Genomic DNA, 18550 nt, shown 5'->3' on the forward strand with positions numbered 1-18550 from the left:
CTCTCTCTCTCTCTCTCTCTCTCTCTCTCTCTCTCTCTCTTGCTGTGGGAGATGGCAGCATGGTGGTGAGAATACAAATGAATAGAAACCTGAGCAGAAGTCTCTCAGCTCCATCCCCCAGTCCGTCATTTCTTCCATCATTGTTTAGAAATATCTGCCTTCTAGCATACAAAAAAAAAAAAATTTAACTACTTTATTTTCTTAGCTCTGTGTGGGTATATGTGCAATGTGTAGAATGTGTTCACAGTTATATGCGTAAGTGTGGGCATGCTTACAAGTTCCCTGGTTCCCTAGTTCCTGCTGGGAACATGTCAGAGGACAAGCCTTGGATGTCACTTCATGCCTCCCACCTTATTTGAGACAAGGCCTCTTTTTTCCCTATTGTGTGTTCCAGGTTAGCAAGCCCAAGAGCTTCCAAGCCTTCTCCCATCTCTGAGTATAATATCTAGAATTACAGACAGGTGTGCGTCCACACTACGGTGTCAGGCTTTTTATCTGTTCTGAAGACCAAAACTAGGTCCTCACATTTGCATGGCAAGGCGTTTAACCTTCTCGCCATCGCCCCAGCCCACAGAAAAGAAATAATTTGAGATGGGTTACTGTACACGATTTTATGTTGAAAATGTTTTAAAGTACCTAGAAATAATAAAGTACCTAGAAATAACTCCCTTGCATGAAGAATTCCAGTGGCTTCTCATTTGTCCCTCTATTTGATATACACTCTTTGTATAAAAGGCAAGATGACAGGACAGTGTGGAATTTGCTGGAATTTCATGGAGATCATGCTAAATACCAGGACCTTCAAAGGAAGCAACCGACCACTGAGTAGACACTAACGAAATCCTCACTCTCTGCACTGGTTGATCATTGTGAGATCCGCGACACATCTTGTTTAGTTTATCATCCTTTTATCCATCCATGATGGTGAGCTTTCTGCCAGCTTGACACAACCTAGAATCATTTGCAAAGAGGGAACATCGACTGTGCCTATAGACACATCAGACTGGCCTATAGGCAAATCTGTCAGGTATTTTCTTTAATGATGAATAGATATGGGGAGACCCAGCTTACTGTGGATGGTGTTACCCCTGAGTAGACATGTGTCCTGTGAACCACGAGGGACAAGCAGTTCTCAAAGGTCTCCGCTTGAGTTCCTGCCTCCAGGTTCCTGCCTTAGACTCCTGCCCTGGCATCCTTCATGATTGACTGTGAGCAATTCCATGAAATAAACCCTTCCCTCCCTAAGTTGCTCTTGGCCAGAGGTGTTAGTCACAGCAAGAGAAAGTAACTAGGCTACCATTGAACACACAAAAAAAGGAAGTCACAAAAAGGCAAAAGTGAAGATTCAAAATGTAGTTCCCACAATGAAAGCATGTCTTGAAATCTGTAAAAGACGTTGGCAAGGAATCCCTCACAACGTCTCTCCCTAGGGTTTGCCACCGCTCTCCACTCAGTTGCACAATCACCTCTCGTTAGCAGGAACTGCTGTGGTGTTCGGATACTCCATCCCTTTTGCATAATGAAGACATGAATAAATATATCTGAATTCCATAAATTCTTTTCCACACAGACTATCACCTAGGTGTGTTAAAGCCTCCCTTGAAATTACTGGAGGTGGGAGAACAATATTTTTTATTCTTTGAGACTTTCATACATGTATACAGCATATTGTGATCCTATCTATTCACCACTCTCCCTCCAACTCTCCTGAAACCCCTCTCCCATCTCTTGCCCAATTTTTTTTTTTTGTTCTCCATTTTAACATCTTTTAATACAAATTGAGTCTGACTAGCGTTGCCCTACCGTTTTGTCACAGCCCAGAACGTGACCTAGCACCTCATGGGCAGTCTATACATTTTTAACTTAATGGCTGTTTGTATAGTAGTGAAAGACCCCGGAGCTCGGGAGACCCTCACTCAAGTCTTGGGATAACACGACCACCCAATAACTCACAAGAGACCAATCTTGCTGCAATCACATGAGATTTATTCAGGCAAGATCTGGGGTCGAACTCATAGCCTGGCAGGCCAGAGGGGTTCGACCCCAAACACAAGAAGTGAGGGGTATTTAAAGGGAAAAAAACACAAAAAAGGGGGTGGGGGGTTACCAAGGAAACATAACATAAAAACAGTGGAAAATTCCAAAGGGATCCAACCCCTGATTGAGTCAGGGTCATAAGTAAAACATTTGTCAAGAGGAATGTGGTTTGGTCAATGCTATCTTCTTAATGGCTGACTGCTATCCTGTTCCTTATTCTGGGCCCTAGCTGGAGGGGGTCTCTGTGACCAACAAGTTCCTGGAACTGACCAGTCCACATTCCTGGCTTGTTACAGAGACTTCTTATGCCTTCTTCAAGTAAAGGTTATACATTAATGCATTTCCATTAACATGCTTTTTCCAAGTTTGTAAATTCAGTCTTTCAGTAGGTAGACTTACACACACACACACACACAATCTTAGTCTGCCATGTCCATATATACAAAAGTAATGTTCCTAAACTCTAGCCTAGTTAGAAGCACGATGTCTGCTTAAAAGTACAACAACCCCAGTGTTCATCAACTGGCGAATGATTAAACAACTTACGCTATGTCCGGAGAATGAGATATTATTCGGGAATAAAAAGAATGAGGCCTTCTGGGAAATGGGGGGAGGGGCGGGTGTAGCTAAGTGGTAGGGAGTGAACTTAGCCTGGATAGGGCGGGGTCTAATCCCTTAGTACCACAAAATAAAAAAGAATGAGCTTAGGCTACAAGGCCTCCTTCACAATAGAAGCATTCCCTGCCTCTGGGACAATGGAAAGCTGTAATGATACCTTATGTAAAAGCTTTTTTTCCTCCCAGTAATGCAATTAGTGCTCTTAGGAAGGATTTTAGAATGCAAGGAAGCTAGCTGCTCTTTGAAATTTTCACATTGAAGAAAGCATTCTGAAAGAGGAGTTCCCTAGACTGATATGTGTACCAGTTATTAGAAAGAAATAACTTGGCTGTGTAGGTCCTCATCTGTATTGGCCTGGCTCTGGCAGGGCCTCTCAGGGAACAGCTATACCAGGCTCCTGTCAGCAAGCACTTCTTGACATCAGCAATAGTGTCTAGGTTTGGTATCAGCAGATTGGATGGATCCCTAGGTAGGGCTGTCTCTGGATGGCCTTTCCTTTAGTTTCTGCTCCACTCTTTGTTCCTGCATTTCCTTTTGACAGGAGGAATTCTTAATTAAGTTTTTGAGGTGGGTGGGTGGCTGCATCCCTCAACTAGGGGTTATGCCTATCCACTGGATATGGTCTCTACAGGTTCTATAACACCTTTGTTGGGTATTTCGGCTAAAGTCCTCCCTGTTGGGTCCTTGGAACCTCATGTGGACGTACACAGCCAAACAATGGACTGAGCACAGAGACCCCAAAAGGAAAGTTAGGGCAAGGACTGTAGGAACTGAAGGGGTTTGCAACCTCATAGGAAGAACAACAATATCAACCAACCAGATCTCCCAAAGCTCCTAGGGACTAAACCACCAACCAAAGAGTACACATGGAGAGACCCATGACTCCAGCTGGCTATGTAGCAGAGGATGGCCTTATCTGGCATCACTGGGAGGGGAGGCCCTTGGTCCTGTGGAGGCTTGATGACCCAGGAGAGCGGAATGCTAGGCCACTGAGGTGGGAGTGGGTGGGCGAGTAGAGGAGCATCCTTATAGAGGCAGGGGGAAGCAGGAGAGGATAGAGGCCTTGGCGAGGGGAAACTGGGAAGGGGGAATAACATTTGAAATGTAAATGTCAGACAGCGGTACTGCTCACCTTTAATCCCAGCACTTGGGAGGCAGAGGCAGGCGGATTTCTGAGTTTGAGGCCAGCCTGGTCTACAGAGTGAGTTTCAGGACAGCCAAGGCTACACAGAGAAACCCTGTCTTGAAAAAAAACCAAAAAAAAAAAAAAAAAATGATATCATGGAATCTAAACACAGTTTTCATTTGCTTATGAACCCCACGGTTCACATGGGTGCTCTGCTGTCAACTCCTAGTTGATATTAATGAAAAACTTTCTTGGTGTTATTTCTGGGAATAATAATGTAAGATCCCCGTAATCTGGCTGCCTCTCCTAGGCAGTAACCGCTAAGGAGGAAACTGCTTTGCTGTCACTTGCTAGTAAGAAGGGCGAGCAGGGACTAAATCTACCTTCTAAGATAGAAATGACCTGAGAGACCATTTTGCCAAAAAAGGTAACTTTGTATTGTTCTCAGCTGAACGTATTTAATCATGTTTCAGATCTCTTAAGAAATTAGTATGACATTAATATTGACAACAAGGTCAGTTCCCACTCTGCTGTGACCTGAACAGATGTGGTTGTCCCTTTGTTCGCTCGGACAGCTGGTTCTGGGTCCCACAAACGTCAAACTCTGTGGCTACTGAAGTCCCTTACGTCGTCATAAAATGGCAGAAGTGTTTGCACAGAACATGTATAAATCCTCCTAGGTACTAACTAAGTCACCCCCAGATGACGTGTGCCATCCGTGCGGTATAAGTGCTTTGTGAGGAGTTACACTGCGCTGTTACTGAATGAAGACAAGGGAAGCCTGTGCATGTTCGTCACAGGCTCTGTTCTCGTTTTCTTTTTTTAATAAAATGCTGTCACTCCACAGTTGGCTTAAGCACTTGTGGAGAATTTGAAAGTAAAGAGAAGTGCAGTAGGCCGGCTAGTCTGGGCCTCCCTCAACTCTCAAGGGAACAGGGTCCTAGTCAGGACAACAAGGCATAGGCGGAGAAATAATGGCAGACACAACACGTGGAAGTGCAGGATCTGAACGTATTTCTCAAAATTGGCGTCAGACTTTTACAGTCATTACAAAAGAGAAATAAAAAATCTGACAGTTCAGCGGTTGAGGTACATCTGAGGCCACCTGAAACACATTGGGTCTAAAGCAGCCACCTCTTCTGGACAGGCGCTGCACCCCCCCACCCCCACCCCCGGGCCTGAGTGCTCTGGGCCTGGGGGGGGGGGGGGCTGCAGACCACATGAGGCTCGAAGTTCGAATGCTCTCTCTCTCTTTCCCTCTCTCTCTCTCTTTCTCTCTCTCTCTCTCTCTCTCTCTCTCTCTCTCTCTCTCTCTCTCTCTCTCTCTCTCTCTCTCTCTCTCTCTCTCACACACACACACACACACACACACACACACACACTCTCGGCTCAAGGTCCCTCCCATCCTTAGTAAAAGGCCCACTATGCTAATCTTCTGGGCTAGTAGAGACAAGTCCCATTCTTGCTAATTCCTAGGAGTGGCTCAGCTGCCATATGTGACTGAGAATGGGGATTCTACTTGACCTTGCCCTGGGATAAGTCTCCCATTCTGTAAGCTTCAATGCCCTATCCCCTTTATTAAATTTCTAACAATGCTGGAGGCAATTAGTCTGGATGGGTAAAATTCCAAGCCAGGGTTTGGCTAAGATGTTGAAACATTGGTAAAGGTCAGAGAGCAATGTTCAATTTTGTCTAGCTATTAGTAAATCATATCTTGGTGGGCACCTAGCTCGCAAGGACATGTCTGGGCTACCTCTGAGTTGGGGCATACCACGAATAAACTCCAAGAGACTGGCTTCCTTTGAAGCTTTTGCCTCTGGTCTGTGGCCAAGTTTTTGGGCTTGTCACAAGACTTCATTGGAGTGGGTGTGGCAGAGAAGATGGCCATTTCCCTCCAGAAGTATGCGTCTCAGAGTCCTGGGAAGGCTTCTGGCAGGTAGGAGCTTCAGAGAAGGGAAACTGTAATAGATACAGTCCCGAGCTGCTAGCAGAAAGAACAGGACAGAAACCTTGCAAGGAGCCAGAGCCGATGAAAACCTGCTGTCACCGCTTCCTTGTTTCAGTTGAGTAAATGAACTGAAAACGTTTCAGTTTGGGCTACTGTAACAGAAATTTAATTACTTTTCAGTTCTTTTTTTTTTTTTTTCACCCTAATCACTTCTGCAAACCTACTTTCTCCACGTACTGTGACTTACTGGTGAATGGTGCTTTTGGCACATTGGTGTAGGCGTGGGGGTTGGGGGGGGAGGAGGTCTTGCTTTTTTTTTTCCCCTAGACTTTGCTTGTGCTAAGCAACACTATACTGAGCTCTACCCTCATTACTAGCTGGGGCCTAAGATTCATTGATTTCTTCAGAACACTTCCCTGTGCTCTTCCTGGTGGTTCCCAGAGAGAAATGGCCACACCTGCCTCCCTCACCAAGTTCATTGAAAATGCTTGGCCAGCACCCCTGAGCCCTTCCATGAAAAAAAAAACTCTAGGGAAAATAAAACATTCTACTTAAGAAGATAGTACAAATTGCTCGGCTTTGTCAACTATCCTTGTCTCCTGTGGTGTTCATCTAGGCTGGAGCTCAGTAAATATTTGTAGAATACAGACACGGACCAACATGTCAATTACTGAAAAGCAAATGAATTTCCATTACACTAACCCAAACTGCAAAATGGAAACAGTAAATATTTGTGGAATACAGGCATGGACTAGAAGATTCTAGCACAGCTCTACCAATCCTTGTAAGAAGGCACACATTATATTTTAAATGCCCCCCCTGTGTGCCCAGCTGGATATACAGGAAAGAACATATGCCAGTCTAAACACACCATGAACACCACCACCTTGAGTAGAATATAAAGAATGGATTGCTGGATACAGACACAGGCGTAGATTAAGAGCATCCTCAGAGATAACTCCTGAGACTCTGACTCAAACACCTAGGTGGACAGAGGTGTATGTAAATAGGGAGGAGGACAGAGGTGAGTCTCTAAAGATTTGCCAAGTGGTCTTATCTCACAAACTATCTATTGCCATGGAGCCAGCTGTGTGACAGTCTCAGGAACAGAATAAAAAATTTGCTGTACAAGTGTGTGCCTAGGAGTTTTTTGCTGTAGATCATTTTGCGTTAAGGGGTATCTATGGAAGAAAAGAAGCAGGACCTGGGGTATTCAGAGAGAGGAGAGCACCTGCCAAGGACAGAGTCGGCCTCCTTCTCTTTCTGTGTCAAGCTGCTATCTCTGGGTATATGGTTCCTGGACTCTACCCACACTGGGAAGTGGCCCAACTGTGGTTCACTGAGTCCAACAACTTTTAGCACCTGTTCCACACCCTACATCAACCTTGCAATTGGTTCTACTGCTCCATTTGTTTTGTTACTCTTGTCTTTGGGTTTTTAAGACTGAGTCTCACTGAGCAGCTCAGGCTAGCCTGAAACTTTGTATCTTCCAGCCTGAGCCTTCCAGGTGCTGGCTTTTCAGGTGGACATCACCCCACCTAATTTGTTTGTTTGTTTGTTTGCAGTGCAAGGGACCAAACCTAGGACCTTATGGATGATAGACAAGCATTGTTGTAACTTATCTATGGCCTTAGCCTGATGTCTTTGTTCTTGTTAACTTATCTACATTGGATTGATCTGTTACTGCTTCTGGGGTATCCAGGGAATCTGATGTCAACCCTTAACCAGAGCTGTGGTCTCTGCCGAGTTACTTAGCTCCCTGTGCCTAGGTTTCCTCTCCTGAAAACTGGAGCTATTCATAGAGTCTCCCTACTCCTGTGTGAGGATAACATGAGCTTATTTATGGAAAGTGTTGAACAATGCCTAGCAGCTACGAATTTAATAAGTAGTAGTAGTCATTAGCTCCATCTGCCAGAGTTTGTCATGGTTGTATTCCAAACCATCCCACCTAATTAGAATTTGTTATGAAGAAAGCTATTGGCTAGGATGTAGCTCAGTGTAGAGTTTGTTTAGTATTCATGAAGCCCTGGACTCCATCACCATGACCATGAAAAAATAAAAAGAAAGAAAAGAGAAAGGGAAAGAGTACAAGAGTGGGAGAGGGACTTAGGAATCGTTGACAAGAAACTTATAAACTTCAAGAAAGGCCAGAGACCTAACAGGGGAGGAGCTAGCAGGCTGAGGGTGAGTAGAAGCTCAAAACATCCTTTTATTCTCACTTTGATACATTTATATATGACATTTATAGGAAAGCGTCCCTTGGAGGAAGAGCTTTGCTGGGGATGGGAACTGAGTGCTAAGCTTACTGTATACGATAATGTCCCAACTCCTCAGCCACACTCCTGGTCCATAAAGCTTTCTTAGACACACTGCCTGCACCCGCTTGCACAGTGGGACTGCAGAATTATCCTCCCTAGTATCCGGTAGTTAATGTCACAACAGATGAGAAGAAGACATTATGTCCTGTGCTATGACGACCTTACAGAATCCCGCTGAACCACAGGAGGGGACTTGGAAGGTTCACCTGGGGGGTCTGGGGGTGAGGGGTGGGGGAGAGGACCTCAGTAGGTACAAGCATGAGGATGGAGTCTTTTGTCCTCCATCTCTACTTTGGTCAGGTGACAAATTTCCATTATGCAGTCTGGTTTGTCGGGCCCAGGAACAAAATCTGCCCTATAGAGGAGGGTAGCCTGCGTGCCCTGTCTCAGACAACAATGATATAAATAAGCTTTGTTCCAAGGAAATGCCTGTAGCACAGGCACACTTTAACTGATTGATAAGCTATCACACGAGTGATGCCGGACCCCGGACTAAAATAACCTCTGAACAGAATTTGCTCACTTACTCAGTGTCTCCTGCTAACTCTTGAGGGCAGTGGGTCTTCAGCTGTCTTGTTAGTGCTGCGTGGGAGGAATGTTTGTAAAGGAAAGCTACAGCACACACTGCTGCCATAGAAAGCCTACATTTATTTTTAAAGCACCTCACAGGCAGTGACAGGCTTGATGTGTGCCAGTGTGTGGGTCTCTCTCTCTCTCTCTCTACACCTCGCCACTCGCTCCTGCATAATCTAAAATGGCAGCTAACCTGTCAGAACTCAATGTGAGCAAAGCGCCTTGGATTATTTATAAAACACTAGAAAGATAAATTCGGACCAGCAGAAGATGGGTCTTTTCGTTGCTCAGAAACAAGAGGGCTTGGGATGGCAGATGCCAGCCAGCTCTCCCGTAAACTGAGCAACCAGCCAGAGAAAGGAGTTAGATCTGGAAGGAAGCACCCGAACTCCCGCACAGATTGTAAGCAAAGACCCGAGACGCAGGGATTCGGGTTACCTGAGAAAGCGGAGTTACCCTTATGCATAAAGAAACCTAGGGCTGGGGCGGGGGGCGGGGGGGGGGGGGGGGGGGGGGGGGGGGTGGAGAAGCTACTTTACAGCATTTTGGCGCAGCGCCCAAACACCCCTCCGTAGCTGGCCAAGTTTGGAGCCTAAATATTTTTTACATGCAAGTCTGGACATATTCCGTCTTCTTCCGTAGCCATACTCCCAAACAAAAGTGCCTGTAGGCGCTGGTTTTGTGAATTTGCTCCTAGTTTAGCTGCTTTAGGAACTAAGCAGGAAGGCGCAAAAGCCAGTGTCAGGAAAGAAGAGAAGCAGCGCCTCGGTGGGCGGAGCCCGGCACTGTCCGTCACTCGGGCACCGCCCTCCGGCACCGCCCTCCATCAATTGGCCCCGGCGCAGAATTGACGACGTCACTGTCTGCGCCACACGCCGTAGATCCAGGAAGTGAGACCAAAACAAAGGAGTGCCGGCCGGGAGCGGACCTGCTTGCGCCGGTGTCTCTGCTGCTTCGCCCGGGTCCACCCTACAGAAGCCGCACGACCACGTCCAATATGGAAAAACATCTGTTCAACCTGAAATTCGCGGCCAAAGAACTGAGCAGGAGTGCCAAGAAATGCGACAAGGAGGAAAAGGTCGAAAAGGCCAAAATTAAAAAGGCCATTCAGAAAGGCAACATGGAAGTTGCGAGGATACACGCCGAAAACGCCATCCGCCAGAAGAATCAAGGGGTGAACTTCTTGAGAATGAGTGCACGAGTGGATGCGGTGGCTGCCAGAGTCCAGACTGCAGTGACGATGGGCAAAGTGACCAAGTCCATGGCGGGTGTGGTTAAGTCGATGGACGCGACGTTGAAAACTATGAATCTGGAAAAGATCTCCGCCTTGATGGACAAATTCGAACACCAGTTCGAGACCCTGGACGTCCAGACGCAGCAAATGGAAGACACGATGAGCAGCACAACGACGCTGACCACTCCCCAGAACCAAGTGGACATGCTGCTCCAGGAAATGGCAGATGAGGCGGGCCTCGATCTCAACATGGAGCTGCCTCAGGGCCAGACCGGTTCCGTGGGAACGAGCGTGGCTTCGGCTGAGCAAGATGAACTGTCCCAGAGACTGGCCCGCCTTCGGGATCAAGTCTGACCGCCGAACTAGTTCGAGATTCCCTTTTGACGTGCTCTCTGTGTTTTAGAGAGATGTCCCAGAATTGTGCCAGAATGCCGAACAGTCTTCTAAGAACGTACAGCCCTCTCCAGATAACGCTAAGAAATTCAAGTTTTTCTCCACTTCTAACTGGATTTTAAAGCTCTTTATAGCTTATGATGATGTGTATTTTTATAGCTGCCTTTTAACAGAACTGGTTCATTTGCTCTACGTAAATCTAGAAAAAAAAATTGGCAGAACTCTAGCCCTCATGTTTTCCATTTTCACTTAGAATTGTCAGATTGAAGTTATTTTTAGTGTGGTTGATGGTACATGGACTGATAAGTGGTGCATAAAAATGAAAGGAGGAGGAATGGGTACTTAGTTTAGTAACAAATTTGTAAACACTTTGTTCAACTTATTCGATAGGAAATACTCTTTCTGTATATCATTTGGTTTTCTTTGTTTTTGCTGAACGACTGCAATTGACTATTTATTCTCATAACATACTAAAATTATCTTAAAATTGCAAAATACTCTTTACATACTGTTAGTTCGTGTAATAATGGAGTTTGTGTAACTAGGAAAAAAATGCCAAGTACTTCATTTACTATCAGGAAAAGATTCAATTTTTTTGTTTATGTTCTATTTACCAAGAGTTCTTAAGACTTAGGCTTAAGATAATTCCTAAGTAAAATAATCTCTAGTTGTTTTCTAATGAAAGTCAACCCTTAATAGACTTCTGATCAAAATAATGTTCATCAACACGACAGTCCTATTATGTGCCAAACACTGCCAAAGAACTGCTGATTTGGTCCAGCTAAGTTCTGGGGCTGTGTAATTATAGGTTTTGTTTTTATTTAATAACCAAAAACGAAAATAAAACTAGAACAGCATTTTTAAGTTCTATTTGTATGTATTATTTTGTCTTAAAGCAACAACTCATTTAAAACCTCAAAAAGCATAACTTAATGCTATAGCTATACAAAACTTAAATGTGCACTTAGCCAGCTAGAAGTCTAGAATGAAGCAATGAGTTGGGATTAGAAGGAGAGAAAGGCTGAAAGCCACCAGGTGCAGCTGACTTCCTCTATAGCCCCTGGTGTAATGCAGAGCAACTCCCACTGTCCTCTGTCCTGAAAACAGAACAGCTTGTGTTTGCTCGGCACGTCTACTAACCTAAGTTAAATACTGACAACGTTCAATTTATTTCATTTCCCCTTTTCCTGAGTTTTGTTTTGTTTTGTTTTCCCCACTAAGAGAACTCCAATGTTTCAGACAAGATAGAGAGCCTCTTTGAAAAATTCATTATTGTATGAATTATATGGTTTCCCAGGTGAATGAGTGTTTAATGAAAAAAGTGTTAACATACACAGATGAGTACTGGTTCTCAGAGGTAAGGATTGTGTGTGTTTGTGTGTGTGAGCACATGTGCACACATATATACACACATTTTTTTTCATAAGTCTGCCCTACGGGACACTTCTAACTGCCCAGTATCCTCTTTCAAAGGTCCTTTAGCAGACATGTGACTTATATACACAGTTATGCTGACTCGGGTGTGTAATGAATACAGCATGTGTCTTAATCCTTTATCCTGGAAAACCTTGGTTAAGTACAGCTTTAAAAAATAGCTCAGTATTGACTCCTTGGTAAATTTTATACTGCAAGCATTTCCATCAAATTATATTTTATGACATTAAAGAATGCTTTATATGCTTAAACTTTCTTAAAATGTGTTCATTTCATACTATATGAATGTACATTTATATGAGTCATAAACATTATTTTCAAAAGTACTACAGGCCCATGAGTTGTTTCCTTGTTTTTGGAACGGATGCAGTTTTGAATTTTAAATCATGAAAATGGGATAAGTATATTTTTAAATGGCATATTATTGCATGTGAGTATGGATCTCAGCATAGAAACAGAGAATGAATGCTGCATCCATGAGAGCTTGGGCTAGATTCCCAGCACCACAAAAGGGGTGGGGGTGGGGTGACTATTAAGATATTTGAGAAAGAACTCAGAAGTAGATTTGGTTCAAAAGTTGTCCTCAGTCCTGGATTCTTATCTGGGTAGTATGGCACTCTCTTCTCTATCCCTGGGAGCCTTGATGTTCTTAATCTGAATGTCTTCGTGGACACAAATTTTTTCCTAAACTGAGTTTTAGAATTAATGGGAGGAAAAAACAGACAGACTGATGGGCAAACTCAGCTTTCCTATATTAGTTTATTTTGGCATAGGACCCAGATGTGTGTTATCAGAGATATTCTAGCCAAATTGTTCTTTCTACGGCCTTTGATTTGGGGGGCAGAAGGCGGGGAGCACTGTGAGTACCAGTCTACTCTAGTGACCTTATTAACTGAGTCTCTATGAGTTCCCTGCAATACATAACAACGTTCTCCTCTGGGCATTTGTTGTCAAAACATAGCTCAGAACTACCAGCCAAACCTACAGAGCAAGGCATGTTATGCGAACTGGCAAATGGGCTTATTTCTCTTCTTTCCTCTTTTCTTCCTTCCACTGCATAGTCTAGTAAGCTATCTAGCCAGTTTCCCCAAGTTCATTTTCTACAGTTCCATTGTCAGGCTCTTAGGAAGCAGAACCAGACAGAATCTGATCATACAGTAGGCTGCTGGCAGTGCCTCAGAGATTCATGCCTTACATGTACTCAAGTGTTCCCTGGTGTCCACAGGCAGACAGGTAAGGCCAGTACAGCGAGCTCAGGCCAGACTCACGAGGTAGACATTTTTATTCATCAGTACTTTTATGTTAAGTATGATTCAGAGGAAATTTTTTTCCTTTCCTTAACAGTTACAGCTTGCTCTCTCTTTTCTTTCCACAAAGAAGTTATTTAAAATGGAAATGGGTGACAAAGAGTTGCTGCATTTCCTCAAGTCCAGCAGACTCATTACAAAAGATATCTAACAACTTGTCCATGACTATCCTGGTCCCAGCTCATCCCCACTTCATAGCCACAGACTTTTGAGTTATTCTAGTTAAAACACTGCTGTAAGCGTCCATACCTTCAGCTATACCAGGAAATACTGGAAAATAGCAAAGGCAAAGGTGGGGTGGGGTGGGGAGGCGTTGCTTGTTTTATGGTCTGGAGATTTGACCCCAGATTTCCTGAGCATGACATGAGCATTTACCCCTGAGCTACATCCCTAGTCTTTGTTCCCCTCGGTTTTTATTTTGAGACGGAACCTCACTAATTTTCCAAGCTGGTCTTTAACCCACTTTGTAGATCAGGTAAACCCTTGAACTTGGAATTCCTTTGCCACAGCCTCCCTAGTAACAGATTAAAAACCTACAGCACCAGGCTCATTTTCCCTTAGTATCCAACAACACGAGTTTTTTTGGTTGTTTTTTTTAATGGTTGAAATTTTTTGTGGTTTTGCAGCTCTGTATAGCATTCTGAACTACAAAGGGACAATCTTACCTGTTCCAGTGTTTTCTGCTTCATATATTACATCCCAATAAAGGAGAATGTTACAACTCTGGAAAAACTTTCTAAAAAATCTCTGACCCACTGGTCACAAGCCCCAACTTGATGAAGCACTTTGGCCGGTTGCTTGGAACTAGGCCCAGGGTCAGAGCTGGACAGAATTTTGGAAACCACCTTGGAAGGAGAGTCGGGGAGACGAAGGCGTCTTCGCCTTGTTTGCCCCTTCCCTTGCCATCTCAGTCTCACAAGTTGAACAGCCTTCAGGAAGGCTCCTACCACTTCCCTCCCACCACTTCCTCTGGAAGGCCGCGTTGAGGTGCATCCCTCGAGAACCTCATATGTACTCTGTCAGCCTTTCCTCACCCTTTCTACTTGCACTAATTATCATCCCAGCATATTCACCCACCTGCCTCCACCCTGTGTGCACCCTCCTTTAAATTGGTTGCTTCCTCAGCTGACTCTGACTCCAGCCTTCAGCTTCGTATTTCATCTTTAGCTCCTTCCAGCCCTTCTTGTCAGGGCCCTGCTCATCGCCCCTCTCAGTTGAAGGAGAAGTGAATGTGTGTTCCTTCCACGCACGTTTCCTGAATACAGGGCACTACACTAAGTGTTGGGGACTCCAGAGTCCCAAGAGAAAGACCTGCACTCTGGGTCCCTCCCAGGACCTGGAAAGCCAGACCTCATGGAGACAAAGGGTACTGACTGAAACAGACTCTGACCTCTGAGAGGAGGGGTGGTTCCTACCTAGAACCCAGGAGGGAGAGGTGGTTCCTATCTAGGACCAGGAAAGATGCTTGTAAAACAGCAGCAAAGCTGATTCACCTGCCACGCCCTACCCAGCTCTGGTCATCCTGCCCTTTAACTGGCTTACACTGAGAATTGCTGCTAGGCGCGCACTGATGAACTCTGCAGATACTCTTTTCACATTTGCACATACTCACGCTCATCCTCCCACACCCTCACACCATTGCTCACACAGACATCCTCTCGTCCACACACTCATATTCTCACAAACGCAGGCAAGCATAAATGCAACGTACAGTCAAACTCACGCACACTCAAGACTTTTGCGCACACACCACTTTGGGTTCTTACGGGGAACCTTGTTGCTTTCTGTTTCGTAGTAACGTTACAACTCCTTTTTCTACCAGTTTGGCCTTGGAAATATCTAGTCGTTCCCCCTCTCAGTTTCAGAGCAGCCACCACCAGGACTAGGGAAGAGGGAGGAGAAAGGAAAGCAGGTGAAAGGGCAGACCAGCAAAGCCACATGGAATGCAGGCCTTGGCCTTCCCCTGGGACAGATATGTATCAGCACCCAGGCGGGTCCTCACCGTCACTATGCAAATGTAGCCCTGGCCCTGGGATAAAGTGACCAGAGAACAAGTCTGACCTTGTCCCGGCTTCCCTTTGCAGCTTCCTGGAAAGGATTGACAGCGTCAGTCTGGTTGACTACACGCCCACAGACCAGGTACAGTGAAAGGAAAGCTTCTGAGGTAGACTGCCACAAGCGTCCAATGATAACTTAGAAGATGCGGGGGGGAGGGAAGGGGGGGAACATGCTCATCACTGCTGCTTGCACCTAGCCATGCTGCCTCTCGTGTTGGTCTTGCCACCGAGTTCTGAGCCCTCACTCCCCATCTTGTGCAGTGAAGCCTAGTCTAGTCCTTGCTGGTATGGAAAGAAGATCCCATGCGGACTAGGAGTATGTGTTTCCCAGGCTTCCTAGGACCATCATTGAGAAAGCCGGGCCTTCAGGTCCCTGTTTTGTACACTGGGTCTATTCTGCTTTGGACCCCAGGCTTGAGCCCCAGGTACAATAGCACATATCCAGGTATGTCTTCGGTTGAGACAGACAGGAGAAAGGAAGGGCAAGGAGAAAAATGAGCTAATGGACCACAACTAAGATAGGAGAGTGTTAATTCTGACTAGCCTTCCTAATTTATGTCAGACATTTGCAACCCCTGGAGGCCTAAGCCTTGAAACACCTGGAGGCCCTCTCTCCTCTGTGTCCCCTGGAGATCAAATTTTTTCTCTCTCCTCTGGGGCCTTTGTCCCTATGGCGGGCTCAAAGAGCTCAAAAAAAACGATCCTTCAGTGTGAGGCTCATGAGGTTTCTGGGGAAGTCAGTGATTTCAGGGGAAGGTAGAGACACTTGACTCCTGTAAATCACCCTTGTTCACCATGAAACTACAAGGGACAGTTTGGAAGGGGGAAATGGCATTGGTAGGAAGGAAAGAAAGAGTCATAGAGGAACATGCTCAGAATAAATTCTGTACATGTATGCACATATCATACTCTATAGTTAATGTATACTAATAAAATATATCCTACAGTGTAACCTAGGCTCTCTAGCATTAAGAGACCCTCAAAAGTGACCCACACAGGGGTGATGATACAGTTATGAAACAGCATGGTCATCGCTCACCTTCCAGAGTGGCTGATTCATAAATAGCATGACACTGTCTCAGATATGGAGATGCCAGCTTTGTGAAATGGCCCTAGCTTTTCCATGCCCTCAACACCACATCAGCTCTGATCTTTCAGAGAGCAGAGCTACGTGAGGAAGTGACAGGAAAGCCACTAAAGTGAAGTAGCTTCTAACGCTCAGGTCCCTGACTTGTAAATAAGAGCTAAGCTTCCTGCCGATCCTTCTCAGGAGAGACTTCCAAGTGTAGCCACAGAGCACAGGCTAAGACTGTTCCTGAATGCTATGCACTGAGCTCTGGCTCACACGTAACAGCAGATGTGGGCATAAAGCACTTCTAAAAAGTCCTGAGAGGCATAGGTACTGTGTGAAGGGCCAAACTAATTCACTGGGGGTCTCTAAAACAGCATTTGTCTGCGTTTAATTACTCTTTTTATTTTTTAACAATGAACATTGTCATTTCTCAGTCCCCAGACTTAGGCCAGGGCATACCTTAATTCTCTCTTCTTGCCCCAGGACCTCCTCCGATGCAGAGTGCTGACATCGGGAATCTTTGAGACACGATTCCAAGTGGACAAAGTGAACTTTCAGTGAGTACATTGCTAAGAGTGTCATCCATGGCAGCGATAGAGGGTGGAAGGCCCAGCCTGGTGCCAGCCCCTGGACAGAATGGGAGCCACAAGGCCTTGGGGCTCAAGGGGTTGGGATTGAGATACAGGGGCAGGTTGTATGAGGCTGGACTCCAGCAAGGGCATTGGAAAGCCCACACACTGGAAGACATAGCTCCAGGAAAGGGGGTATGGGGAGAAAGACCAGGGCCCACCTGATGAGCAGCAAGGACAAGTAATTCATGCACAAACAGTGCACAGGCACTTGAGCCAAACAATTGGAGAGCCTCAGGGAGAGCAGTGTCATCTGTCTGAGTGAAGGTGACAGAGACCGCCTGCCAGGCACTGGACAGAGGTGCCTGCTGATGAGAGGGCTGGGTCAGGAGGAAGCCCCTCCCACTTCCCCAGGGCAGACAGTCAGTCTCCTGAAGCTGAGACAAATGATCAGAAGGCTCTGCCCTATCACAGACTTAGCATGCACTCGGTACAAGATGTGGTATAAACTAGAAAGTGCCACTTCTGTTAGGCACCTACTATCTATCTTGAGACACCATCCCAGCTGTTTTTCTGCCCTGCTTTTGACTCCTACAACCACAATGTAGAATCAAAGAGGACAAGCAGAAGGCGGGAGAGGCAGCAGGACTGGAAGCTCACGACTGAGGGCTGAGACACAGGAAAAGTGCAGCTGACCATTCTGACACTAAAGGAGAAGCTTGAAAATATGTGCCCTTGGCCTCAGTTTCCCCCAGCTAGCCGACATCTCTCAGGGTGAAAACATGTCCCCTTTCCTCGGCTTCCCTGGATAACTACTGTCTCTCTGTTTCTCTTCCATAGTATGTTTGATGTTGGAGGCCAGAGAGATGAGAGAAGAAAATGGATCCAGTGTTTTAATGGTAATTTGCATGCCCTTTAGCCAGCTTGCTGGCTCCCACCACTGGGTCTAGCTGTGTTTTAATCAGACAAACTCTAATCCAACTATGTGTAAATAATAGTTATAAATAACCATGCCCTCCTTAAACATGGATCTCATAGAGATCCCACATTTCCCTTTATCTTTTTGGGTAGAGCCCTGGTCAAGTGCCACAATGCCCTCCTATACGTACGGCATATATTGAAGTCATTCTACATGCAATCCCCAAATGACAGTGTCTGAGACCTGAGCAGTCATAACCTCAGAACAACTGACATTGTCTGTCTGAAGTGCTACTCTGTCCCTCTTTGCCCCACTGTAGATGTCACTGCCATCATTTATGTGGCAGCCTGCAGTAGCTACAACATGGTGATCCGGGAAGATAACAACACCAACAGACTTCGGGAATCACTGGACCTGTTTGAAAGCATCTGGAATAACAGGTAATGAATAAATTCAGACTCAACAATAGAGCACAGACCTTGGGTTAAAAATATCTCCTGAAGACTACCAATGTTGCTATTGCTATTGTTGTTATTAAAAGTACCCACTTTAGCCAAGTATGTCAGTGTATACCCGAAACATTAGGAAGGCTAAATCAAAAGGATCAGAGTTCAAGACTAGCCTGGACTACATAGCTAGACCTTGTAAACAAAAACATGAAGCAGAGGGGATGGTTCGCTTAGTAAATTGTATGCTTATGCAAGCATGAGGACTTGAATTTGGATTCCCAGCACCCCGAAACAAAACAAAAAACACTGAACATGTCCGTGAGCACCCATAACCCAAAAACAGGGAGGCAGAGACTTCCGGGATTCCCTGGCCAACCACCCTGGCCAAAATGCTAAACAGTTCAAGGAAGAGACCCTGTTTCAAAACTAAATAGAGAATCATTTGGGAAAACATCTAGATATCAGCCTCTGGCTTCCATGGTCCCCCCCCCCCCCC

General features: G+C 45.4%; 2 protein-coding genes across 3 annotated transcripts in view; both read left to right on the plus strand.

Annotated features, from left to right (window-relative positions):
• Positions 1–18550, plus strand: part of Gnal (G protein subunit alpha L) — a 147415-nt gene that overhangs the window by 111940 nt on the left and 16925 nt on the right. For both annotated transcript variants that reach the window (XM_031365920.1, XM_031365921.1), the window contains 4 exons: positions 15073–15127; positions 16601–16674; positions 17527–17585; positions 17925–18045. In XM_031365920.1, coding sequence (XP_031221780.1) covers positions 15073–15127; positions 16601–16674; positions 17527–17585; positions 17925–18045 — 309 coding nt within the window. The remainder of the gene's footprint in view (positions 1–15072; positions 15128–16600; positions 16675–17526; positions 17586–17924; positions 18046–18550) is intronic.
• On the plus strand, positions 9478–12007 carry Chmp1b (charged multivesicular body protein 1B). Its single transcript, XM_031365926.1, has one exon. The coding sequence runs from the start codon at positions 9618–9620 to the stop codon at positions 10206–10208; it is 591 nt and encodes a 196-aa protein (XP_031221786.1). The 5' UTR covers positions 9478–9617; the 3' UTR covers positions 10209–12007.

The sequence above is a fragment of the Mastomys coucha genome, unplaced genomic scaffold (genome assembly GCF_008632895.1).
Source record: "Mastomys coucha isolate ucsf_1 unplaced genomic scaffold, UCSF_Mcou_1 pScaffold13, whole genome shotgun sequence".
Taxonomy (NCBI): Eukaryota; Metazoa; Chordata; class Mammalia; order Rodentia; family Muridae; genus Mastomys; species Mastomys coucha.

Excerpts from the sequence above, each read along its gene's own strand:
- Chmp1b (XM_031365926.1), top strand. The coding sequence starts at position 9,618 with ATGGAAAAACATCTGTTCAACCTGAAATTCGCGGCCAAAGAACTGAGC.